The sequence below is a fragment of the Beta vulgaris genome, chromosome 2 (genome assembly GCF_026745355.1).
Source record: "Beta vulgaris subsp. vulgaris cultivar EL10 chromosome 2, EL10.2, whole genome shotgun sequence".
Lineage (NCBI taxonomy): Eukaryota > Viridiplantae > Streptophyta > Magnoliopsida > Caryophyllales > Amaranthaceae > Beta > Beta vulgaris.
The window spans coordinates 27135264-27136310 of record NC_079203.1 but is presented as its reverse complement, the minus strand read 5'-3'; the positions used below and the strand labels follow the sequence as shown (position 1 = coordinate 27136310).

The 1047-nt window shown below is 38.9% G+C and overlaps 1 protein-coding gene across 1 annotated transcript; it reads right to left on the bottom strand.

Moving 5' to 3' along the window:
* Positions 1-717: 717 nt before the first annotated feature.
* On the bottom strand, positions 718-1047 carry LOC109136324 (uncharacterized mitochondrial protein AtMg00820-like). The gene has a single exon (XM_019252316.1). It carries the CDS (start codon positions 1045-1047, stop codon positions 718-720), a length of 330 nt encoding a protein of 109 aa, XP_019107861.1.

The following is a 1047-nucleotide window of genomic DNA, read 5'->3' as shown; positions in this document are numbered from 1 at the left end:
TATAAAATTCCATAGTCAGTGGTTCCTTTCACGTACCTTAATATCCAATGTACTGCCTCCAGGTAACGTTTCATCAGTTTTTGCATGAATCAACTAATCACATTCATGCAATATCTCGTCTGGTTAACATAAGATAGATCAGACTTCCCACCAATTGTATGTACATGGTTACATCTTCTAGATCTTTGCCTTCGACTGAACATAACCTTGCATTAACCTACACTGGATTTGACGTAGGCTTGCAATTGAGCATCCCATATTTTTCTTGAAGATCATGGGCATATTTATGCTGGCATAGAAATATCCCATCCTTAGTCTACTCCACTTCAAGACTAAGAAAATATTTTAATTCTCCGAGTTCCTTCATTTGGAAACGTACTGAAAGATTAGCTCTTGTTTGTTGATCTCCTCTTCGAAATCTCATGTGCTGGTAAGATCATCCAAATATATAAGAATTATTGCTAACTTTCCATCTTGAGCTTTCACAAATAAGCTCGAATCAGCTGGTGCTATAGATAACCACCTATAACAAAAACTCCACTATCTTTCCATACCAGGCGCGTGGTGCTTGATTCAAACAATAGAGCGCCTTCTTCAACTTGCATACATGGTGTGGATAATACTTACTCTCAAACCCCTTAGGTTGATCCATGTAGATGTCTCTATCCAACTCACCATGTAGAAAAATGCATTTTTGACATTCATCTGCCAGCGCTGCTAAGAATTACTAGCTGCAAGTGCTAGTAAAACACGAACTGTAGTAATCTTGACAACTGGACTAAACGTTTCATCATAGTCTAGCACATATTGCTGAGAAAATCCTCGAGCTACCAATCGTGCCTTGTACCTTTCAATGGTACCATCAGGTCTAGTATTCACTTTGTATACCCATTTGCAAGAAATAGGTTGAATTTCTCGAGGCTTTGGCACTAACTCCCAAGTTTCGATCTGGTGCAGAGCTTGAATTTCTTCTTCCACGGCTTTTCTCTGATCTTTTCTTCGAGCTGCCTCATCATAGCTACTTGGATTTTTTACATCCTCAATCAT

What these genes read in the sequence shown, in the direction of transcription:
- LOC109136324 (XM_019252316.1), bottom strand. Translation starts at nt 1,047, where the DNA reads ATGATTGAGGATGTAAAAAATCCAAGTAGCTATGATGAGGCAGCTCGA.